This window comes from Drosophila takahashii, chromosome 3L (genome assembly GCF_030179915.1).
Source record: "Drosophila takahashii strain IR98-3 E-12201 chromosome 3L, DtakHiC1v2, whole genome shotgun sequence".
NCBI lineage: Eukaryota > Metazoa > Arthropoda > Insecta > Diptera > Drosophilidae > Drosophila > Drosophila takahashii.
This window is the reverse complement of record NC_091680.1, coordinates 26,732,969-26,755,096: the sequence shown is the minus strand read 5'-3', so window position 1 is coordinate 26,755,096 and position 22,128 is coordinate 26,732,969. Positions and strand designations below refer to the sequence as shown.

Below are 22,128 nucleotides of genomic sequence, written 5' to 3'. Positions count from 1 at the left end.
GCAAAAAATATACAAAAGAAATAGTTTCACTGGCAGTCATTTTTAAATTGAAAGATTTTAGTCGTACTAAATCCAATGAAACAGAAATGTTGCCAAACTCTAAATCTCCATATATATTCTTGATCAGGATCACTAGCCGAGTCGATCTAGCCATGTCTGTCTGTCTGTCTGTCTGTCTGTCTGTCTGTCTGTCTGTCTGTCTGTCTGTCTGTCTGTCTGTCTGACTGTCTGTCTGTCTGTCTGTCTGTCTGTCTGTCTGTCTGTCTGTCTGTCTGTCTGTCTGTCTGTCTGTCTGTCTGTCTGTCTGTCTGTCTGTCTGTCTGTCTGTCTGTCTGTCTGTCTGTCTGTCTGTCTGTCTGTCTGTCTGTCTGTCTGTCTGTCTGTCTGTCTGTCTGTCTGTCTGTCTGTCTGTCTGTCTGTCTGTCTGTCTGTCTGTCTGTCTGTCTGTCTGTCTGTCTGTCTGTCTGTCTGTCTGTCTGTCTGTCTGTCTGTCTGTCTGTCTGTCTGTCTGTCTGTCTGTCTGTCTGTCTGTCTGTCTGTCTGTCTGTCTGTCTGTCTGTCTGTCTGTCTGTCTGTCTGTCTGTCTGTCTGTCTGTCTGTCTGTCTGTCTGTCTGTCTGTCTGTCTGTCTGTCTGTCTGTCTGTCTGTCTGTCTGTCTGTCTGTCTGTCTGTCTGTCTGTCTGTCTGTCTGTCTGTCTGTCTGTCTGTCTGTCTGTCTGTCTGTCTGTCTGTCTGTCTGTCTGTCTGTCTGTCTGTCTGTCTGTCTGTCTGTCTGTCTGTCTGTCTGTCTGTCTGTCTGTCTGTCTGTCTGTCTGTCTGTCTGTCTGTCTGTCTGTCTGTCTGTCTGTCTGTCTGTCTGTCTGTCTGTCTGTCTGTCTGTCTGTCTGTCTGTCTGTCTGTCTGTCTGTCTGTCTGTCTGTCTGTCTGTCTGTCTGTCTGTCTGTCTGTCTGTCTGTCTGTCTGTCTGTCTGTCTGTCTGTCTGTCTGTCTGTCTGTCTGTCTGTCTGTCTGTCTGTCTGTCTGTCTGTCTGTCTGTCTGTCTGTCTGTCTGTCTGTCTGTCTGTCTGTCTGTCTGTCTGTCTGTCTGTCTGTCTGTCTGTCTGTCTGTCCTGTCTGTCTATCGGTCTGTCTGTCTGTCTGTCTGTCTGTCTGTCTGTCTGTCTGTCTGTCTGTCTGTCTGTCTGTCTGTCTGTCTGTCTGTCTGTCTGTCTGTCTGTCTGTCTGTCTGTCTGTCTGTCTGTCTGTCTGTCTGTCTGTCTGTCTGTCTGTCTGTCTGTCTGTCTGTCTGTCTGTCTGTCTGTCTGTCTGTCTGTCTGTCTGTCTGTCTGTCTGTCTGTCTGTCTGTCTGTCTGTCTGTCTGTCTGTCTGTCTGTCTGTCTGTCTGTCTGTCTGTCTGTCTGTCTGTCTGTCTGTCTGTCTGTCTGTCTGTCTGTCTGTCTGTCTGTCTGTCTGTCTGTCTGTCTGTCTGTCTGTCTGTCTGTCTGTCTGTCTGTCTGTCTGTCTGTCTGTCTGTCTGTCTGTCTGTCTGTCTGTCTGTCTGTCTGTCTGTCTGTCTGTCTGTCTGTCTGTCTGTCTGTCTGTCTGTCTGTCTGTCTGTCTGTCTGTCTGTCTGTCTGTCTGTCTGTCTGTCTGTCTGTCTGTCTGTCTGTCTGTCTGTCTGTCTGTCTGTCTGTCTGTCTGTCTGTCTGTCTGTCTGTCTGTCTGTCTGTCTGTCTGTCTGTCTGTCTGTCTGTCTGTCTGTCTGTCTGTCTGTCTGTCTGTCTGTCTGTCTGTCTGTCTGTCTGTCTGTCTGTCTGTCTGTCTGTCTGTCTGTCTGTCTGTCTGTCTGTCTGTCTGTCTGTCTGTCTGTCTGTCTGTCTGTCTGTCTGTCTGTCTGTCTGTCTGTCTGTCTGTCTGTCTGTCTGTCTGTCTGTCTGTCTGTCTGTCTGTCTGTCTGTCTGTCTGTCTGTCTGTCTGTCTGTCTGTCTGTCTGTCTGTCTGTCTGTCTGTCTGTCTGTCTGTCTGTCTGTCTGTCTGTCTGTCTGTCTGTCTGTCTGTCTGTCTGTCTGTCTGTCTGTCTGTCTGTCTGTCTGTCTGTCTGTCTGTCTGTCTGTCTGTCTGTCTGTCTGTCTGTCTGTCTGTCTGTCTGTCTGTCTGTCTGTCTAGTAACTGTCTGTCTGTCTATAGTAACTGATATGTATTCGCTTCGTCAATACCTATCGATTGGCCAAGTAAAAAATTGCCACGCCCACTCTAACACCCATAAACCCAATAAACGCTTAAACCTGGCCAGCGCCTACATTTCCGCCTCTCATGACCAGTAGTACCAATATCTGGCGGTAGATGGCGCAATACAATATACACTAGCGCCATCTAGGAAATGGCATTGGAAAAAATCTGCGTTTTTTTCTGTGGTCACTCTAATTCACATTATGTTAATGCAAATTTTAAATTATTTGAAATGGGGCGCGCATTTTGTCTCTTTTTGCTCGTATACGTTTTTCTCAAGTGCATTTACCTGCGCTAGAGAGAGACGGAAGATGTTCTAGGCAGAATTGAAAGTTCTAGAAAGCCTCTTCTAGAAAGAGATCCCTGGGTAAAAATCGAGCGGCGAAAAACATATAAGAAGGCATATTTCTATTAAGTTGTTATCTAATAGTCGAGGCACTCGACTATAGCGTTCTCTCTTGTTTAAGTCTCTGATATTGAAAATATCTTCTTCTTGATTTTCATTAAAAAGGCTTGACTCGTCCATTGACTCTGAAGAACATGGATCATCGCTACTACATAATTTATGGGTTGATTCGTGAAATGGCTCGCTGGCATAATGAATTTTATGTACTTTTTCTAAGTGTTGCTTGAAGTTTACATAATTTGTAAATATTTGATTACATTTTGATTGGACACAAGTAGTTTTTAAGTTTTTTTTCGAAAGTAAGTGTGTAGATTTCATGTGTAAAATCAATAAATGTGGACTAGCAAATGATTTCCTACAGCGAAAACAGATATACAAGATGGCTCACAAGCCTTCGGATATTCTAATGCTAAAACTTGAAAAATTTTGAAACATGTGTCCAAACTTTCAATAAAAAAATTAAGTTTAACTAAGTTTTGGTCATAGTACACGTAGAAATTTTTAAAACTATATTCATAACCCTCGACTATCACGAAAGGTTGAATGGTCGACCTGGAGGTATAGTACTTTGAAATTATCTCGTTTATGCGCTTTTATAGTTTGATATAGTTGTCAGTTGAAGTACCAAACTTTCTTGTGCGTCAGCAAGGGTCACTTTTTTGGTCCTTTTGCCGTTTTCACTCGATTTAAATCGCGCTGACGATGGTAATGCAGAATTTAGCAGTATTGCCAAAAGGAAATCTTGAGAATCTAGTTAGTAATATACAATTAATTTTTCAAAATAAATAGTTTTAAATTTATAAAAAAAAAACATTTGCACGTGTTCAGCTTAGCCCTTGCAAGCTGGTTCTGGCTAAATCCGTTCGTTAGGCTTGAATCGTAAAATTTTATAATTTTCGGCTTAAATGTATCCCACTTCGACAATAACGATGCTGCTTTGCCTGGATACAGGAACTCGAAATCAATTTCAAACTAAAAAGGGAAAGGGGAAAAAATATAAAAACTCAATATAAACATATTTTTCGGACGGGTGCCAACTTTTTTTTAATTCCTTGTTAAGAAAAGAAATTTTTACAATTTCTTGTGAAATTTAAGATTGTTGTACTACGTACCAGGTCTATAGCTTTGGCATGAGAAAATTTTGACCACCCCTGAAAAAAGTCGTCAATATTGTTTTGATCGAGCTCCCGACGTCGAAGAGCGCATGTTTTTTTCCAATTATCGCAAATTTCGGGCCATTCTGCTCCGCTTCTATTGAGTCCAGTTTTTAGAGCCAATAAATTAGAATCGTCGGGTTCAGTCAAGCCAACAACAGGAGTGGGAGGAACCAAATTTCTAACGTTGTCAGGGGGTCTGTCAAGCTTTTCCTGCTTTCGGCGCTTAGCTCTAGTATTCTTGTATTTGCAAAATAGCTTCCCTCCAGGCGAGCCGTTCTTCTGTCTTTGAATATAATAATAGTCCTGAGACAAAACAAAATATACAATAAACAAATTAAGAATAATAAAAAAAGGCTCCGATAAGTTTCAAAATACTCTTTTAATCTTCAATTCGACTGTAATGTGTCAATTACCTCAACATCAGCTTATTTTGGAAATAAATGCGTTATCTCCTTTAAAAGCATAAGAAAATCGGATTGTTTAAGGGTTGTTTCATTAAATATGACATCCTCAACGATTATATTTATAATGTCATCCCTTTCCTGTGAAGTGAATGCCTTATTAGTTTCTTTAAACTGTAATAAATACCTCCCTTTTGGACAGTTTTTGAAGATCGACAACAAGCTCTTAGAAATAAAAATATTGTAAATTTCCATTTAAAAGTAATTAAAACAAGAGAGAACGCTATAGTCGGGTTGTTGTCCCGACTATCTAATACCCGTCACTCAGCTAAAGGGAGTGCGAACGCTGTGTCGGGTTGGTGTCCCGACTAATAATCGTAACTCAGCTAAAGGGAGTGCGAGGGAGATAGATATATAATTTTTGATTGCGTATAACTTTTTAATGAATGGTCCGATTTGAAAAATTCTACATTTCGATAGGTATAAATATACACAACAAAATTGCATTTATACTTCTCGGAAATCTTTAAAGATGTGGGCGCAGGACCCATTTTAAAATCGTTAGTGGGCGATTGTGGGCGTTAGAGGGGGCGTGGCGCTCGGCTAAAATAAACTTGCGCTGCGTAGGAAGCCAAAGAATATGTGTGGGAAATCTCAACCTTCTAGCTTTTGTAGTTTCTGAGATCTCAGCGTTCATACAGACGGACAGACGGACAGACGGACAGACAGACAGACAGACAGACGGACAGACGGACAGACGGACATGGCTAGATCGACTCGGCTAGTGACCCTGATCAAGAATATATATACTTTATGGGGTCGGAAACGCTTTCTTCTAGCTGTTACATACTTTTGCACGAATCTAGTATACCCTTTTACTCTACGAGTAACGGGTATAATTACACGTATACCGAACTTAAAACACTTCTACCAGGAAAAGTTGAAATGGCATCGTCTTCTGGCCACCAAACTGAATAAAGATTAATTATTTAGTATTTCTACCCTTGCTTGTCACTTTTTTTTAATAACTTTTTCGCTTCTCCAGGAAAAGAGTTTCTCGCGAAACATGATTCTAAGCCCCAAAGGGGGAATGGCCTCCATAATTTCTTCAGACGTAATATAGCGTAAGCTTTCATACTTGACTTTTGCAGCTGCAACCACACAGGCGTTATTTTGGATTTAAGAATCTAGACCTGTCCTTTATATTTTTACATGGAGGGTGTACTTACCTCTTAAATACTCCAATGCTTCTTGAAGATCCAGCTGTTCTAACAAAGCTATTATTTTTTGATCGTCCTCGTCTTCCAGATCATCAAAACCACACAGGCGTTATTTTGGATTTAAGAATCTAGACCTGTCCTTTATATTTTTACATGGAGGGTGTACTTACCTCTTAAATACTCCAATGCTTCTTGAAGATCCAGCTGTTCTAACAAAGCTATTATTTTTTGATCGTCCTCGTCTTCCAGATCATCAAAACTTAGCTCGTCTTCACTCATTTCAAAATGATTTTCCGGAGCACTTTTGTTACAGTGAACTAACTCTCAACACACTGAATTCAAAAGTCACTAATTTATTAAACGCTTAGAATTATTGACGGAAAAGGCAGAGCAGTCTATACGAGGTATGACCAGTTTGGTTCGATTAGTGTTGGTATGAGTTGGGGGTATTTAATTATCGGAAAATTAAAGTTTTGGCTAAGGTTTTCCAATTTACACATTTTCACATTTAGATGGCGCTACCTTATTAGTTAGTTTTTATTACTGTACGATGCAGTGCCATCTGTTGGAAAAAAAACATCGTTACTCCTTTAGTCTAAAAAAATTTTCAGAGCATTTCCTTTATTATAAAAAATTTGTTTATAAAAATAAACACGATTGAAATCCTGCTGGGGTCTTAAAAAAATCTTTTTCAAACAACTAGCCCGATCGAACATCCCGGAACTTAATCCCGTTTCGGATAAAGAAGCCATAATTTAATCTTTTCAGGATGACATTTACCTTTTCAGACTTAAAGTAAAAAATTTCAATCCTGATTCGGATAAAAAAGTTTTAATACAATCTTCTTAGGATAACATAAATTTCTCGGGCTTAGTGTAATCCCAAAAATATTAAATAAAGCCTTTTTTTATCCGAAACGGGATTGAAATTTTTAATCTCGGAATAAATTAAAATCAAGAATAAAAAATTTGAATTTAGCCCGCCTTTTTTTTTTTGAGTGTTCAAGCTGTGGAGTGTCGGCCTGTGTTTTGGGAAGAGGAATTGTGTTTTATTAAATACATATAACTATATATAACTATATAACTATTTTTAGTGGAAAGTTGCAAGCTAGCGTGGAAGTCCCTCCGTGACAGCCGCAAGTACCACACCAAGGCGAAGGTGCAAATAGTGGAAGTGGAGGAGATCCACTCGATAAGCCGAGAGTTCGCTCCCTTCATGGATTTTCTGCCGGACGTGTCTTCCCAAAGCAAGTAGGTTCTGGCCAATCGATTTTGTTTACTAATATAAGTACTTTTTTGCAGAACTACCAAAAATGCTATTTCCGAAGCGCTATCCATGGAGGCAGAAATGGAAGCTGTCTTGACGGAAGACACGGAATCGTATTCCTACGTATGTTGCCATATTAAAATATAATATTTGAACAATTATTTAATTATATGAATTCTTTTATAGGGAGGAGGTAGAAGGCATCCCGCTAAAAAGCGAAAGGTGGACGATAGCGCATCATCTGTTGCCATGGTTGACATGCTGGGCACCTTCCTCCAGCATCAGCTCCAGAACAGGCACCCACTCCTTCAAGGCCCATGCTGGCTTATTGGGAGTTGGAGCTCAACAGCATGCGTCCAGAAGATGCTTCGAAGGTGGAAAAGAAAATGACACAGCTGCTGTGGGCTGAAAAAGAAGCACTTAATTATAATTAATTATATAAAAAAAAAATAACCTGAATATTCCATTTATTGGTTTTGTATTTATTTATACTCCAGCAGACTCGTCTTGCCAAGGTACTTGAGAGTATCCAGCAACTCTATTTAGATATTCTCTTAAGTTGTTTCGAATTGGCTTCCCCGTGGGATTGACAAGGATCCGCGGTACAATTGCAGCTGTATTTTGGTTTTCTTTGTTTTGTGAAATGGGGTAATTAAAAACCCCAAGACTCGCTCAGAAGGAGCAATAAGTGAAAACGATATAAGCAAAGATATCAGTGTAACAAAAAAAAAACTAGAAGTGAGCAATAACTGGGATAATTTAACTAATTTTGATAATAATAGATAAATAACTAAGTAAATAAATAAATATATAAATATGGTGATAAAATATGTGCAACAATATGTGTAAGCAATAATAAGTATGTGCAATAATATGTATAAGAAATAATAAGTATGTGCAATAATATGTATAAGAAATAATAAGTATGTGCAAAAATAAGTTATGTTATTGATGAAAATTCCCTCCCAAATTTTATGATAAATAAATAAATAATGAAAAAAATTATTAAACTAAGGGACGACACGACACAAAATAAAAAATAACAATCTTTTGGTGTTAAGCCGCGCTCAGGCTGGTGATGTAACTTCGCCACACGCTACTCCGCTGAATGCTGGACAGGATTTCCCCCCCTCTTGGAGTCGGTTCCCCTTTCGCGGATATTCCTCGTGGCTCGTATTGCAGGTTGGGATCCTCCGGTTGTGTAAGCTCTGGCGGCACGGGATCCGGTGATTACATAAACCTCAGCAAATCCGGGATGCCCATAAAAATTTATTGGCCAGGCTCCCAGTAGCGGAACCTGGCCACCACGTCTCGTCTTGGCTGGCCTGAAACGGGATTCCTAATTGCCTATCTTCTTCCCCCACTGCTATAGAACGGACTCACCGCAGGGTCTTGGCCAGTCCGGCTTCGGAGACCGTCCTTTTGCGCGTCGGCGACCGTCGGAAAAAAATATTTAAAATCGGGGATCACTCCTTTTTTTTTATTTAGCACTGCGTTCTTTATTTGAAATTATGAAACTGTAGGCACTGATGGCCACTCCCGTATCGCGACTGCTTAAGGAGATTTTTTTGATGGATGACCCGTGCGACTGCGCGCCGCCTACACTGAATCTGGACTGATCTCGTGTCGGCCATTTGTCTTCCGTCAACCCCATGCCGATTACGGGCTCCTTCTCCCTACATTCTGGGTCAATGTCCCTTTGACCGACATTCGTCCCGTTTGAATTTTAATTCGCCCCAACCGACTCCAATTTTGACGTTGCCCAACTCTGGACACGAAACCCAACTGACATCCCTGGTTTTCCCGATTATTCGATTATTTGGGGATGGCGACAGAACACTATTTTCTACTATTTTAAAGTTTCAGAACTTGCTCCACACTCGCACAATGTTTTTTGAAAACTTTCACATGCCGGAGAGCAGTTTCAATACGCTATTTGGATTGGTGGAGCAGTACCTGTTGCGCTCTACATAATTTTATGATGAGGAAGAGTCCAACAACTTACACGTTGCAAGATGCAGGAAGCGATATCCTTGTTAATACATTTTATTTCCGTTGTATAATTTATATTTTATTTTGTTTTCTAAATGTTATATTTAACTACGAGAACTGAAATGCTCTTCCTAAAAAATGTAATGCCATTCTCGTGCTTAGGTAGTATCATCGCTAATACATCGAGAGACATCGATATAAATTTTGACACACCGATACAACATGAAGCTTTCGTGCGATATATCGGGCAAAATGACGCAAGTGTGCTCCAACGGTTTTTTATTTTCAAACATTGTGAAAAAATATTCTTATTTAGCGTTTTTAACGAAAACTATTAGTTTTACAGAAAAAATGTATAAAACATAAAATACTCATTTTTTTAATATCTTTCATTTCTCTTTAGCTAATTTGTTGATTTAGTTAATATATTCGAAGATATTTACGAAAACAGTTTTTACCGTTATTTTCCATGATCCCGTTATTTGCGCAAATTTTGACTAATTTTCCCGTAATCAGGACCCAAAAACACGACGATATGGAAAGTTTGAGCAAAATTGGGGGCAGGAGCTAAACGGAAGTTCACCCGTGGCTGGCTAAAGAGAAATGAAAGATATTAAAAAAATGAATAATTTATGTTATATACATTTTTTCTGTAAAACTAATAGTTTTCGTAAAATACGCTAAATAAGTTTACATTTTCACAAGGTTTGAAAATAAAAAACCGTTGGAGCGCACTGGCACGATATGTCGCACGAAAGCTTGTTGTTATATTGATGTGTCGATAATAATATCGATATCACTTGATGTTTTAGTGATGGTACGAGCAAAACACGTAAACGGCATTAAATTTTTAAAAACACGAAATTAAAATAAAGCATAAATGAAAAGTATAAGCTAAATATAAAAGTTGGATCGAGCATTTCAGTTGTCGTAGTTAAAAATAAAGGTAACAAAACAAAATAAAATTCAAAGTATAAAAAGGTAACAAAACAAAATAAAATTCAAATTATAAAAGGGAAATAATAATGATAAAAAAGGCCAAAAATGAGTACTACTTCTTATTTTTCATAGAATTTAAAAAAGAAATAGCACTCATTTTTGGTCCCGCTGTTTTTTCGAGCTTTCCGCAAAAAAGGATATGTTTTTCGTCAGGATTCTTCTTCAAACACGATTTACATCGCTTTATTTTATGTCTACGCATATGATTTGCAAGTCCTTTTTCGGAAAGTGATATATACTTGCATAATTGGCAAGCAAAGTTTTTGGGGCATTTTATTGGGCAATACCTAAATGATTATGAAATTGTTTGGCATCATCGAAATCGCGCTTACATTTATAGCAGAATTTATAAGTTGTTGAAATATTAGACAAATTAGAATTTATTGATTTATTATCATTATCATTTATTTCATCATGGTTTATTATTTCAATATAATTAGCTTCATTATTATTATTATCTTCTTCCATATTTATTATTTCAATATTATTATATTCATTATTATTATCATTATTTATTATTTCAATATTATTATCTTCATTTATATTATTTTTATTAATTTCTTCTATTATTTTAATGGTTAAATCTATTATTTTTAAAAAATTTGCTTTTATTTCATTATTATATTTAATTATTATAATATCAATACATTTTATCATTTTTGTAAAAATTATAATATCAAAAATTAACGTCTCGCCCACAACATCCCGGTCAGATTTGGACATAATGTCCAGAAGCTTTACATTTGTTAGGCTTCTTTTCCCTTTAGGGACAAGGGCAGTTGCCTCCTCCACAAACATTAATATTTGGTCAATGCTCGCCATGGCTGCTAAACCGTAAGTGACTATTTCCATATAGTAAGAAACTACAGTGGCTCACAGCTTATTTCGTGCAGAGGTAAACTTAAATTCAAACTCGTAGCTAACAAACTACCAAAATTTAAACGCAGTTATGTTAGGTAGTATTCTAAACCCACTTTTTTATTTTTAGATTCCATAGAATGCTCTGTCCGATCCTCTGCCCGAACCCAAACTGGGAGAAGTTCGAAGCGAACTTTTGTGTGAAGCAACAGCAATAGTGGTGAGAATCCACACACAGAAACAAAATAATGAGTGAGAGCGGTGCAGATATATAAAATACCATAAAACTCACCAAAATGCATGTTTGATTCGAACATATGAAAAATTAGGGAATTTTTGTTTTTCGCCTAGGTGGCATCATTGGCGAATTCGCCGAAGAGAGCGGCAGAGCAAATGGCGTCTCTATACATAATCATAGAGTAATAATGCTCTGCCGCTCTCTTCGGCGAATTCGCCAATGATGACACCTTTTTGTATGTGGACTCTTACCACTATTGCTGTTGCTTCGCACACGTTGGATGCGGTGAGAAATCAATGTTCGCTTCGAACTTGGCCTTGAAATGGCTCTCAGCAGAGCTTGGGCAGAGGTTCGGCAGAGCAAATGGCGTCTCTATACAGTATATTACTCTATGATCTTATTACCCGCTCTTCTGGAAAAGGAAATCATTTTTAATAGGGTTTTGTTAAACCGAAACGTGGCTACCGATTGTGACACTCTGCTTTTAATTAGTCTATCACACATTATATTAATGCTTTCACAGGCCTTAATGAGACTATTTAGACAAACTGCCTCCGAAGGGCTTCGTGTCATTTTGAGTGGCTTTAAATATTCCCCTAATTCCCTTTTTTTGGTGCTGTGTTTTGGGCCATCGATAAATTTTCAAAATTACAAGCAGTATTTTCTATGCCACTACTAACCGCTTTAGAGAACTCTGTCACAGAGTAAAGGTCGTCTGTGCGCAGTTTCGAGGCCAGCCGAATTGTACGGGTCTCATCGTCCTTAAAAAACTTTTCAACGATATTCCAGGACACAATGTCTACTCCAATTTGAAAAATTTGGAAATGAAGCTTCAAATTGCTTCGTACATTTTTAAAGAGGTGTACAAGATGTTCATGGACTTAACAAATTGTGACCAGGTTGTGACCACTAATTTATAAGCATTTTTTGAACTTGTAGCGTTTGGAAGAAATAAAACCAAAATACAAAAAAAAAATCATGAAGGACCATAACTCGCGATGTTAGCCGATACTGAAGTATCCAATAGCTGGGGAGCAATACAGATCTTGGCCTAACATTCCATCAGTCTATAAATCCCAAAGCTCAGTCGGCCCCAGACTGATACGAAATTTGACTTCTTAAATATGCTTCGTCAAATGTCAATACGGAGTTCCTGTCTAGTTTGCTTGCTAAATTTTTAAGTTTTTTAAATTGAGGGCCTTCAAAGCCTATTCATTGTATTGTAACCGATTTTTTAGTTTATTTTCTGATTTAACCTCTTCGAACTCCTTATTTTTAAAATGTAAAAGAGATAGAGAAAGCCAATTGTTCTGCAAATTTCTCACATTTCGCAAGGAAGTGTTTTTGGTATTTTTCCAAAATGAAAGTTTTTTTAAAATTTGAGTTAAAAATTCAAATTCTTATATTTACTTCCTTTTTGTCATATTGCACTGTTTCAGCTTCGTGACTTCTATTTCAGCTTCCAACTCGTCATATTGCATTGTTTATATTTTGTCGTATTTCATTATCTAAATCGTCATATCGCATTTCAGCTTCACGACTTTCCACTGTTTCAGCACAACTCGCGACCGCAAAGAGAAATGAGCTAACGTTAATTTGCTTCAAGTAAAAAAGTATTCGAGACAGTTTACGTTAAAACAGATCGCTTAAAGATCGGAAAAATTGGCAAAAATTGACAAAAATCGCAATCGACGGGTGAAAGGCAGAAGATCACATACGATGGTCGTAGTGTTAAGCGAGAGCAGAATAGTTTGCAGCTTGTGAAAAAGAAATACGAGACAAGATGCGCGCCTCATTTCAAATAATTTAGATTATGCATGAACACAATGTGATAGTGACCACAGAAAAAAAAGAAAATAACAAAAGGTTACAATTAAACATTTGAGTTCGGCGATCCCTAGAGCTGGCAGCCTTTCAGCACCAGCACCAGCGGTATCTTAGCGCAGGCAGCTTTTGTCCCGTACCAGCAGCTGTGCTAAGCACTGCTTATGTTTTCCATCCAGTCCATATTTTTCTTCAGATCGGCGAAACATTTCGATTGCTGCGCAATGCGAACTACTTACGAAAATATCTATAACTTTTCCAGACCAATACCCAATCAATGATGTAACTCCAAACAAGGAGCTGAATCCTTGTTTTTGCCAAGTTCCGTCACCAGAAACAGTCAAAGTATTCGACTCTGAATTTTCAATAGATTTCTGTTTTTCTGCACTTAGGAGAAATTTTTCAGCACTTACGAAGCGCGGATCACAATTGGCACATTTTAGCTTGATTTGAAAGCCAAGACTGTCATTTTTGCCACTTTCAATGAACAGATCCAAAACATTGCGCACATTTTACCAACTGTGAAATTGCTGAGGAGACCATTACGAAATCTATGATTTTAAACTTTTTTTCAACATATTCTGGCAAATAGGTAGCTAAAGCCTTTAGCTGGGACGAAATATATATCGATATCGATATTAACAGATTAAACTTTTTGGGAGGTCAAATAAATTTCGTTTGCTTTTCATTGAAAATTTTAGAGGTTAGGGTACTAATTTTAGCATAACTTATTAAGTTTTTGTCCGATTGACTAAAAACTTTTTTTGTAGAATCTTAAAATCTTAATCTACAAGAAAAAAAAATAAAAAAAATTGATTTTTTTTAAGGTGATGGGCACAAAATATACTAAAAAATACAAGATGTTGACTAATGTGAATAGGCTATAAATGACACTTACGTATTGACATTTACGTTTTGACGTTGCGCGATGTTTCCATGGGTATCTGTTCACCTCTAATAGTATCTCACGCAAATTTGTCCACCTCTAAAAATATCTCAACAATTCACTGACAAATTTACTGACAAATAAAACAAATAAAGGTTTTGTGCCACGTCCGGAAGTAATTAACAAAGCCGCCAAGCTGTTCAACCTACCGCAAGTGTACAAGCATACAACTGACTCCAGAAGTCACAGCAGCAGCAGCAGCAGGATGCCAGTGGGTCCCAGCTCCTTGAAAATACCTTAAAATCGATTGGGACATGGCAAACCTTTCATTTCCACCTTCTCCTCTTTCCCGCTTTTCGCAGGTGCACGAATTCAAGGTGGAAATGACCTGCGGTGGATGTGCCAGCGCCGTGGAACGTGTCTTGGGCAAATTGGGCGGTACGTATCAGTAGTGAAAGGTATTAAGTTAATTAATGCCTTCTTATCGGTCGTTACATACAAACATATATTGTACTTGCATAGTGGGTGAACTTTTTCGAAGACATTTCGAAATTTTATTTTAATTTGATCACCGTCTTTACAACAACATTAATTTTATTTCTGTTCAAAGAAAAGTCATTTATTCAGATATACAAAATATAAAAAAAAATAAAACAAATTCCGTTTAAATATAAATTAAAGTAAAAGTACCTCAACCTTAAAACGAAACTTTAACTTCTTTAAAAAGGTTCATTTAAGTTTGTGGGCAATCAAACAGAATCATTAGATTGATTTTATTAAGACACAGCTCAAAATAAAAATGGATTTTACAGGGTCAAAATCACTTTCACCTGATTGTAAATAATTATATAAAGAAATTTCGGAAAATAGTTATATCTATATCTTTTTATGAAGTGTAAATCTGAATGTAGCCTCCGAATATAATAAATTTCAAAGTGATAAGAAGCTTAACCATCATTTGCATTGTAATTCCCACCATTGCTTATCAGTTGCGGTGCCTTTCTTTCGGCGGTTACCAACTAAAGTATGTGTTTTGCCATCCCGCAGATAAGGTCGAAAAAGTCAACATTAACTTGGAGGACCGGACGGTGAGCGTTACGTCAAACCTGTCGTCCGACGAGCTAATGGAACAGCTGCGCAAGACTGGAAAGAGTACCACGTACGTCGGAGTGAAGAAATGAGACGAGTTTCTCAGCAAGTTTCAGAAATACGGCAAACTGAAACTTGAAGTCTAGGGTCTGGACTCTAGAGGATTGAGGGATCTTCCACATTGCCGCTCCGAAAGCATTCGAGTTGGGTCGCTGTTCAGTGATATTCATGAGATACATACAAATTTTACTCTTAACCAAAATCAAATATAGGAATGATCTACAAATTTTACACTAGTATTTGCTCTTGCCCAAATTGTATGTAGCTCGTAGTTAACCAATTGAAGTGTTATTATATGATGCATTACTTATGCTTAGATGAGAATTTCAAACTCAATTTTAATTAATCCAGTCTTAAGAGACAACGTTTTGCCTAAATAAGTAGGTGCCGTATTTAGGTACTCAAACATCTCCAACGTAGTTGCCAATAAATGATATACGCCAATTGCCCTCTTATGACTAATCATAATATTACAAATTTTACCATTTTGAAATATCAAAAATATACAAATATGTTTTAATCTTAATGGATAACAAGCTGTTTTTCCTTAGCATGTAAACAGAAATGTGGTTTCGCACACGAATTTCATGGTGACTTTGGAAATCAACGAAGTCATTTTTCCCCGTTAAGTTTATAGCTTTGGAAAACCCAAATTTGTTTTACATTTCCGAAATGTAGCAAGAAAATTGTCTCATTGTCGTTCCTAATCTCGAAATCAGATGCGGGCACTTAGCATCAGGCCGTGTTGTTCGGTGTCCCAGCGAATCGAAGAGGCAGCATGAACACGCCATAAATCTCTGCTTTCGAGAACCCACACTTATCAAATTGAATATTTTTTACTTTTGGTTTTCCATGTTCTGTTGTCTTTTTCTGTCATTTTTTGTGGGGCATGTTCGAGGCGTAACGAAATTATCAATCAAATGCCACCTTGGCATGCAAAGAATGCAGCGCACACAAAGCACCGAGGCGACTGCACTAATTGAGCTCAGTGGTGGACGTTTGGAACTTTGTGTCGTCTTCGGCTACCTGGGACTGAGACTGCGGTTCTGGTGCGTTTCGAGTTGCGAGTCTCCTGTTGATTTATGCCCTAACAATAAAGAGCCCAGCGAGGGACGGTCCGCCTGTCACAACACCAGTCGCATCCCATCCAGAGACACGTCCTTGCCTCTGACCGATTATAATCCCTCAAGTGTGGCCCGCTGATCAGTTCCAGATAGCACCTGAAAAGGTTCTTGCTCTTACGCAGTCTCTGTTAGGACCGCATTATCTACCCGAATACCGTTCAAATGGGTATGGTAAAGCAAACAGTTAGAATTCCTTTTGTTTGGGATCGATGGGAATCTCTGTGTAATTAAGATAATATTTGGAATTTCTTATCTGCGGAAGTTGAAAGACAATATTTGATTGAGGAGAAGGCTAGTGTTTGTGACCAAACTGTAAAATTAAATAAAAGTGCCTTCTCTTTTATTATTTACAAATTTACTGCGAATAACCAAAAAATCGTAGTTATAACTATTAATGTACCCTGCTAACGCAGCCGATCAAGAACATGTCTGAATTCGGCCACGCCCCACTCATCGCGCCTTTGGCGGACCAGTCTTCCCGTGTTTTTGTTTTCATTCTTTGGCGATTTTTTGTTGATGTTTTCCCTTGCACACTCTGAGCATTGTAGACATTCCGAAAATCGCTGGCGAAATTCTTTGGCGCATGCTTGGCAGCAAAGTTGCCAGTTGCAACCAGTTGGTCGCTCGTTTTTCGCCTGGTCAAGTGGCTGGTGCGTTGGGGCATTGGCAGGACAGCTTCAGCTTCCCGACTGGTTTGCCATTTGGCGGCGTTCTTGTTCTGCCGATTGTCATGGGAGATGTGAGGCGGCCCGACCAGAACAATGGCACACTAAACCGAACTTAGGGCCCAGTTTGGCCATAAATTCCGAAGTAAACTGTGACGTTTGTGCGGCAGGCAGCCCTCAGAGATACACTCACACAAGGTCGTTTCACTGGCAGTTGCGGTGATTAGTGCTGTTGGGCTTCTGTCTCAGCTCCTTGCTGGTCATTGAACCATTAGCGACTCCTACGCTCTACGCTCCTTGGCCATTTGGGGAAGCACAGTAGCCAACTTCGAGCAGTGTAAATGGCAGGGGGAGGCGGGAGAGGAGGACCAAAGCCAAACCTGTCGACGCCATGGAAATTCCGACGGCCGAGCTCCACGGTTGCGATTCGGGTTAGCGTGTGCCAAGCCCACGAGCTTCGTTTCGGCCATAACAAGAGCAGGGCCCACAGCTCACAGCTCACAGCCCACAAAAAGTACAAAATCGCCGAGCGTAAATAACTCATAGATAATAATGGCCGGGCATTTGCAGTCCATGCGCGCAAAACAAAAGACTTAGGACACGAACTGGCCGAAGGAGTCGGCAGTCGTCATGTAACCAGGCCCAAAAAAACCAAAACAAGATCAACTGGTTTGAGATACTCACTCAAAGTGGCTCTTGGCTCTCCCGCCGACCGAGAGATGTACATTTGCGAAGAGAGCCGATCTCGCAGACCTGTTGAGTCCGAGTCCGAGTTCGAGTCCAAGACCTCGTCTATTGCGCGTGCCTTCGGTGGATCGCTGGATCGCTCTGTAAAAATACTTTTCCCCCGAAGAAGTTTCAGTTGTGTTTTTGACTTTTCGCCGTGCAGAACGATTCTCCAGCGATCGGTTGGTTCGTTTCGATTCGTTGCTATTCTGTCTCGGTGTGGGACTCCGTCTCCTCAGCTCTCTCACTCCGATTCTCTGATTCTCCGATTGAGCGTGGCCGTGTAATATGCGCGAAAAGTTGTTTTCGGTATATAGGCAGCATTCGCATACATCCGCAGAGTCAATTTTCCTGTTAGCCGAAAACCTGCCAAAATAAAAAATAAAAAGGAAAAGAATTCGAGGAAAATATAAATAACTGCAGCCGTGTGTGAGAGTGTGTGCGTGTTGTTGTGCCAGTGCTGTGCGAATGAGCAAAAATGCCATGCAAATGTTGATTCTGTGGCCATTGCTGCTCGCCACTCGGCAGTAGGTGAAAGTAAAGCAATTTGTTTAATTAATTGCACGCAAGCAATTTCCCAAAGTGAGCCAAGATAGGCAGAGTCAAGCGATCACTGTGCCAAGTTTGAGTTGGCAAGCCAAATTAACTGAATAATCGCTGGTTAAGTCAAGCTTTGTGTGCCTACTTAAAACTATTCGACTTTGGATTATTCACTGCCGTCGTTGGAAGGGACAGCTATAATTATTTGGAATATTGAAACGGTGAGCTGTGCATTGATGATGAGCAGGAAACTTATTAATACCTATGAACTAGATGGATTTTTCACCTGTAAAAGATATTTTAGTATCTGAAATATTTAAGGGACATTCTTATATTTTAAACTACCCGATTTATGATTTCAAATCACTGGGAATCTCACAGGTTTGATATTTCGATTAATTCTGCAAAGATGAAGTCAAGTAGCTTACCACACCTCAAAACGGAAACCTAATGAGTTCATTCTTGCGCTAAGCTGTTCATAAAATTATTGAATAAATTCGCTGATAAAGGGCTACCTATACATATCGGGTGGATTAAATCTATGCAAATGCGACCGCCTTACAGAGGTTTCAGAGGAAATTATGTTAAAGACCCGCATGGGAAGATCACTTTTGGCTTGTATTTCTGTGTCGCAACCCCATTTTAATTCGGATTGGGGTTTTCGAATTGGTTTTTCTTTGTCGAGAGCTCTGACAAAACATTTGGCAATAAGCTGAAAATATGTGTATCTTACAGATACATTTCGCTAGTTTTTCCTTGTTCTGGTTTAAAGTGGACAACAAACAAGCTCGTAAATAGTCAAGCACACAAACACAAACAAGCACACAAATGCATATTTATATGTTTGTAGAAGTTCGAATGGGTTTATGTATATTCACCCATGGGTAAACTATTTTTATTGACTTTAGCTTTGGCGTTTGACACCTTTGCGGCTTTGTTTACGATCTGAATGGAATCACAAAAAAATAAAGAAAAAATCATTGGGAAGGTAAATTAAGCTCTATGTTAAGCAGTATATAATATGTTTAACCAACTCTAAACAACAAGGGGCATACTAAATGTAAATGTATTTCTTAATAAGATTTTTATACCCGTTACTCGTAGAGTAAAAGGGTATATTGTATTCGTGCAAAAGTATGTAACAGGGAGAAGGAAGCGTTTCCGACCCCATAAAGTATATATATTCTTGATCAGGATCACTAGCCGAGTCGATCTAGCCATGTAGGTCTGTCCGTCTGTCTGTCCGTCTGTCTGTCCGTCTGTCCGTCTGTCTGTCTGTATGAACGCTGAGATCTCAGAAATTTTGCATGCAGATTTTAGGAGTTCCTACACAGCGCAAGTTTGTTTCAAAATGGTGTCACGCCCCCTATAACGCCCACAATCGCTTATATACGATTTTAAAAATTTTAATATTATTTGGAATATTGAAACGGTGAGCTGTGCATTGATGATGAGCAGGAAACTTATTAATACCTATGAACTAGATGGATTTTTCACCTGTAAAAGATATTTTAGTATCTGAAATATTTAAGGGACATTCTTATATTTTAAACTACCCGATTTATGATTTCAAATCACTGGGAATCTCACAGGTTTGATATTTCGATTAATTCTGCAAAGATGAAGTCAAGTAGCTTACCACACCTCAAAACGGAAACCTAATGAGTTCATTCTTGCGCTAAACTGTTCATAAAATTATTGAATAAATTCGCTGATAAAGGGCTACCTATACATATCGGGTGGATTAAATCTATGCAAATGCGACCGCCTTACAGAGGTTTCAGAGGAAATTATGTTAAAGACCCGCATGGGAAGATCACTTTTGGCTTGTATTTCTGTGTCGCAACCCCATTTTAATTCGGATTGGGGTTTTCGAATTGGTTTTTCTTTGTCGAGAGCTCTGACAAAACATTTGGCAATAAGCTGAAAATATGTGTATCTTACAGATACATTTTGCTAGTTTTTCCTTGTTCTGGTTTAAAGTGGACAACAAACAAGCTCGTAAATAGTCAAGCACACAAACACAAACAAGCACACAAATGCATATTTATATGTTTGTAGAAGTTCGAATGGGTTTATGTATATTCACCCATGGGTAAACTATTTTTATTGACTTTAGCTTTGGCGTTTGACACCTTTGCGGCTTTGTTTACGATCTGAATGGAATCACAAAAAAATAAAGAAAAAATCATTGGGAAGGTAAATTAAGCTCTATGTTAAGCAGTATATAATATGTTTAACCAACTCTAAACAACAAGGGGCATACTAAATGTAAATGTATTTCTTAATAAGATTTTTATACCCGTTACTCGTAGAGTAAAAGGGTATATTGTATTCGTGCAAAAGTATGTAACAGGGAGAAGGAAGCGTTTCCGACCCCATAAAGTATATATATTCTTGATCAGGATCACTAGCCGAGTCGATCTAGCCATGTAGGTCTGTCCGTCTGTCTGTCCGTCTGTCTGTCCGTCTGTCCGTCTGTCTGTCTGTATGAACGCTGAGATCTCAGAAATTTTGCATGCAGATTTTAGGAGTTCCTACACAGCGCAAGTTTGTTTCAAAATGGTGTCACGCCCCCTATAACGCCCACAATCGCTTATATACGATTTTAAAAATTTTAATATTTTGGAAAAGTAAAAATGCAGTTTTATTGTGCTTATCGAAATGTAGAAGAAACTTTTCAAATCGGACCATTCGTTAAAAAGTTATGCGTGATCAACGTTTTCTATCTCTATCTCCATCTCCCTCGCACTCCCTTTACCTGAGTAACGGGTATCTGATAGTCGGGGACCCGACTATAACGTTCTCTCTTGTTTATATTTCTAAACGACCAAGAAAGAACGAGTACCTCGACTATCAGGTACCCGGTACTCAGCTGAAGGAAGTGTAAGGGAGGTGGAGATATGCATGCAGCAAAGCGACTGTTGAAATTTCATTTTTTGGTCATAACTTTTAAATGAATGGTCCGATTTGAAAAATTTCTTCTACATTTCGATAGGTATTAATAAGGATACCAAAATCGCAATTAAGAGTTTTCCGAAATCTTTAAGTATGTGGGTGCCACACACATTATAAAGTCGTTTAAGGCGATAGTGCCGTGGCGCTCGGCTGAAATAAATTTGCGCCAAAGAATATGTATGGGTAATCCCAACTTTCTAGCTTTTGTAGTTTCCGAGATCTCAACGTTCATTAAGACAGACTGACAGACGGACATGGTTGGATCGACACGGCTAGTGATCCTGATCAAGAATATATATTCTTAAGCTATCTATTCCCTTTTACATACTTTTGAACGAATACAATATACCCTTTTGCTCTACCAGTAGCGGGAATAAAAATAATAAAAGGAAGGAATGCAACAAACGAGTATTGACAACACATTTGTTTAAATAGAATATTTGATATAAAAAGAATAAAAAATATTTGTACTCTTTGTAAATGAGCTGTGAGTAGTGTTTTTCCTTGATTGATTTATTTAGGTCCAACCGTACTGAATTTTTGTAAGAGATCTATTAATACATATCCCCAAAAGGTCATAAAGCCTAGTTAACATTTGTTATTTACTTTTTAATAGTTCGGCCATACCCTCATCATGCGTAGGGTGAGCATAGATTTTTTATGGCTTAAATCAGCGAATCAACTTAAAAAATAGGCTTAGAGACACAGCTGCTCGCGAGAATGTTGGATACCAGGGGAGTGAGGTTGACGGCTAGGGCGCAGGTTCAGGGGGCCTACAAAAGCCGCTCGTGCCGACACACCTGACAAGCGAGTCAAAAGCAATCGACTGACCACATTCTGTGGCCTGACATTATTGATACATTATGGGGCCGTTTTATAGTGCCGCCATAAAAGAAAAGGGTTTTGCAGGGGAGGGTATAGTTGAGGAAACAGATACACAGAGCCGCATTCGTTAGATAGTAAGATAGAGAGAGAGCGACCTCTGATCAAAGGTAAGCCTTGTTTTAATTACCAGTCGGTGGATGTGAGTGTGAGTGCTTTTTGGCCCACTTGAGGCTGTCACTGTCACCCGGTGAAGGGAATGGGAGGGGAGCCGGGATGGGGGTCAGCCCGTTAAGCCAATTGTCCATTAAGCCCCGGAGCTCCGGGCTCTCTGGTTGCATAAGCCCAGCTGAGAGTATTTTATTTCACTGTCAGTTAAGATGAAAAATTGTTTTTATTATTCTCCCCCGCTCATTGGTATTTTGCCCCTGCTGACATCACGTGACAACAACAACTACGTCGGCGAATGCTGGTTCAGTGGCATTTTTTCGTTTCGAACAAATAATTTAAATGTCAATGGGCGAGAGGCCGGGCGAGTCAACCGAATAACCAGCTCCCTGGCCCGTTCCTTCACGAGAAGTCGAGACCAGAGACCAGAGACTCGAGACCCAAGCCACAAGACCAATACCAAATACCCAATATCAACCAGGTGACCCAATTCCGGGCAGGCACTGCAGCAGCCACGCCAG

General features: G+C 39.2%; 3 protein-coding genes and 1 long non-coding RNA gene across 5 annotated transcripts in view; 2 read left to right on the top strand and 2 right to left on the bottom strand.

Annotated features, from left to right (window-relative positions):
* Positions 1-3,437: 3,437 nt before the first annotated feature.
* LOC138913109 (uncharacterized) lies at positions 3,438-4,761 on the bottom strand. Its single transcript, XR_011418700.1, has 3 exons — positions 4,185-4,761; positions 3,727-4,074; positions 3,438-3,586 (listed from the first exon to the last, which is right to left on the bottom strand). It is a non-coding gene; the product is annotated as an uncharacterized lncRNA (long non-coding RNA).
* A 301-nt stretch (positions 4,762-5,062) lies between these two features.
* LOC138913215 (uncharacterized) lies at positions 5,063-5,719 on the bottom strand. The gene is made up of 4 exons (XM_070215998.1): positions 5,563-5,719; positions 5,402-5,473; positions 5,202-5,323; positions 5,063-5,142 (listed from the first exon to the last, which is right to left on the bottom strand). The coding sequence occupies exons 1-4, from the start codon at positions 5,669-5,671 to the stop codon at positions 5,089-5,091; spliced, it is 357 nt and encodes a 118-aa protein (XP_070072099.1). The 5' UTR covers positions 5,672-5,719; the 3' UTR covers positions 5,063-5,088.
* Positions 5,720-13,535: 7,816 nt separating this feature from the next.
* Positions 13,536-15,130, top strand: Atox1 (Antioxidant 1 copper chaperone). Its single transcript, XM_017143557.3, has 3 exons — positions 13,536-13,726; positions 13,818-13,893; positions 14,503-15,130. The coding sequence occupies exons 1-3, from the start codon at positions 13,721-13,723 to the stop codon at positions 14,634-14,636; spliced, it is 216 nt and encodes a 71-aa protein (XP_016999046.1). The 5' UTR covers positions 13,536-13,720; the 3' UTR covers positions 14,637-15,130.
* Positions 15,131-17,290: 2,160 nt separating this feature from the next.
* LOC108054485 (ankyrin repeat and BTB/POZ domain-containing protein 2) overlaps positions 17,291-22,128 on the top strand; it is a 29,897-nt gene continuing 25,059 nt past the window's right edge. The window contains exon 1 of one of the 2 annotated variants that reach the window (XM_070215358.1): positions 17,291-17,880. The gene's annotated coding sequence lies outside the window, so the exon portion shown is untranslated. Of the gene's footprint in view, positions 17,881-19,070; positions 19,092-22,128 lie in introns of those variants that run through there. The other variant, XM_070215359.1, reaches the window with a different exon arrangement.